General features: G+C 36.8%; 1 protein-coding gene across 1 annotated transcript in view; it reads left to right on the plus strand.

Moving 5' to 3' along the window:
* The window catches only part of LOC119410161 (tumor necrosis factor receptor superfamily member 11B-like), a 31,089-nt gene that overhangs the window by 23,696 nt on the left and 4,417 nt on the right, over nucleotides 1–2,976 (plus strand). Inside the window, exon 4 of the mRNA XM_037677072.1 lies at nucleotides 2,221–2,436. Within this exon, the coding sequence (XP_037533000.1) occupies nucleotides 2,221–2,436 (216 nt within the window). The remainder of the gene's footprint in view (nucleotides 1–2,220; nucleotides 2,437–2,976) is intronic.

The following is a 2,976-nucleotide window of genomic DNA, read 5'->3' on the forward strand; positions in this document are numbered from 1 at the left end:
CCCATCTCTCTGATCTGCTACAACGTATGTCCCACCACGCTCCCTGAGGTCAGCGGACCAGTTGCTCCTCACAGTTCCAGGAACTCGTCTTAAGCGCAGAGGTGACAGGGCCTTCTCTGTAGCAGGACCAAGACTCTGGAACGAGTTGCCTCTGCTTGTCAGACAGGCCCCCTCCCTCTCGGTTTTCAAGTCCCGTTAAAAAAAACACTACTATTCGGTGGCTTTCAACACCAGATGATCTGTGTTTTGAACCTGTATGCTCCACACTGGTTTGTCGTCATTACCTGCATCATTTTTATGTCTATATTCTGATTTACTTCATTTTGTATTTTGCTTTGTGTGTTACCTGTTGTTCCGTCTGTACAGCACTATGGTTGGCCTTGTCGCTGTTTTAAGTGCTCTATAAATAAAATGGTATGGTATGGTATCTAAGTTTAATGATAATTTATTAAGTTTAAACCAAGTTTGTATTTTTACAAATTCTGTCTGCATCAACTCCAACATCCGTTCTATATCTTTACCCAAAGAAAAAAAATGTGGTATCATCTGCAAATAGAACACATTTAAGGAGTCCTGACACATTTATCAAGTAATTCACATATAAAATAAATAACTTTGGTCCAAGTACAGAACCTTGAGGAACTCCACATGTGATGTTACAGAGGTCAGATCTTACATCATGTATTTGTACAAACTCTTTTCTATCTTTGAAATAGCTAGATACCCACTGTAGTGCTGGTCCTCTAATGCCATATTTATTCAATTTTTCACAAAGAATAATGTAGTCAATAGTACCAAATGCTTTCTTTAAATAAACAAAAATACAAACACAATATTGTTTTTGATCGACAGCAGTTGTTATTTGTTCTATCAATTCCATGAGAGCCATTGTAGAGTTATTTGCTCTAAACCCATAATGACTGCTACTTAGAATATTTTGCTTAGCAAGAAATTGATCTAATTTGGTCACAAATAATTTTTCTAAAAATTTTTGAACACTGTAGTAACAAGGATATTGGTCTTTAATTATTGAACACACATTTCTCACCATTCTTAAAAAGAGGAACTACCTTGACTACTTTCATATTGTCTGGAAATATTCCTGTTGAAGATGATAAATTACATATAAATGGAAACGGCTCAATAACATAACTCATTATATAATTTACAAACATCATATCCATGTCCACCCAATTTTTTTGATCTCTTGTCTGTAAGATTTTTTTTTTTTTTTTACTACATTCATTATTTCTTCTCTGTCAGTTCCATCAAGAAAAATACTGTTGGCAAAACCTGTAAATGTATGATTCACATTTTGGTATTTTAGCTGCAAGGCTTGAGCCAACATTCACAAAATAATGATTAAATCTATTTACAATTTCATTTTCTTCATGGATTTCATCGTCATCCTTCACAAAATATTGTGAAATTCCTGTTTTACTTTATGATTTTTCAGAACACTATTCATTACTTAATTTAAAGGTAATCAACAGTTTTAAATGACCAAAAATGTTTTGTGCAAATTTAGAAGATATTTAAAGAAAAAATATTTCAATTCAGCGTTTATGCTGCATGATGTGTCACGTTCACAATCCTGTTCTTAACATGCTTCATCATTAGACACAGAGGAAATGTTTGTCATGTGAACATCTGCTTGTGGTTTTACATTTTTATGTTAAAAGATGAAAGAAGGCACACACTGTGCTGTTATGTACAGTTGGAAAATTCGGTTCACTTTATTCTGAGTCGCTCATTAAAATGACTCGGTTCACTTGAGTCATTTGAGTTGTTCACGCAATAATATTGAGATTTATATGGCAAAAATGTGCTTATAAATATGCCTTTTTCTAAGACGTTATTAGCTTGGTTTCTCTTATAATACGTCTTCAAGCACTTTTCTAGATGTCTACACACAAAAATTATTTATCCATTTAAAGAAATAGTTTTGATCTTTTGAAGGAGGGTTTTGTCGAAAACAACATTAATTAATTATATATATTACACCTTGCTGATAGCTTTTTGAATCACCTCAGTTTGGAAAAATAAAGATTTGTTTCGACAGCATTAAGCTTACAGCAAATTTTATCAGATGGTAGACCCACTTTTTTTTTTTTAAGTAATTTTTGAAAGCCTTTCTAGAGAGGGCATTTTTTAACAATCTGAACCGAACAGCTGAAAATACAGTTTTAATTTAAAAGTATATGTCTTGATGTCTTCCAGGTACCCCACTGAGTGACACAGTGTGTGGACATTGCCCTGATGGTTATTTCTCCTCCCGCGCCTCCTCCTCTGAGCCATGCCAGCCCCACAGAAACTGCTCAGATTTTGGCCTGAAGACACTCAGGTGGGGCACATCCACGTCAGACAGCCTTTGCAGCCCTCAGGACAAGAAGGCATCACTGGAGTGCCCGCAGCATCAGGCTTTGTGCCATAATGGTGAGAACATGCACGGCGTTGAAATGCTTCAGAACAAATGCAGTGAGGGTTTGTATCGTAGTCGCTGTATATTTTACACCCAGAGTAGTAGCACTGGGAGCAAGAGACTTACACACCCAGGTAAGTAAATGTAAGTTATTTATTTACAAAGTGAGGGAATCATCAGGAACATAGGAAGGATCTGCAGGGTACGGAAAATGGTGAGTACAATCCTTAGTCGTAGTACGGTTTTTACTACTTTTCTACTACTATTACTGTTCCTACTTACTCCTGAATCAGAAGCAGCCACCTCCAGGACATGCTGATATTTGGGCTCTGGATGGGACAAAACAAGTGCTGAAGTAAACCGTCCCTTTAACTCACCTCATGCACTGTTAGCTTCAGGAGTGCAGGAGAAAGATTGCCATGATGGTGAATTGTGTGAAGGCTGCTGCTGTACAACTGTAGTCCTTGATGTAGAAGTTGGTGAACCCCAACATTTACCTTCTGACAGACACACACACACACACACACACACACACACACACACACACACACACA

This window comes from Nematolebias whitei, chromosome 5, assembly GCF_014905685.2.
Source record: "Nematolebias whitei isolate Nwh7 chromosome 5, NemWhi1, whole genome shotgun sequence".
Classification (NCBI taxonomy): domain Eukaryota; kingdom Metazoa; phylum Chordata; class Actinopteri; order Cyprinodontiformes; family Rivulidae; genus Nematolebias; species Nematolebias whitei.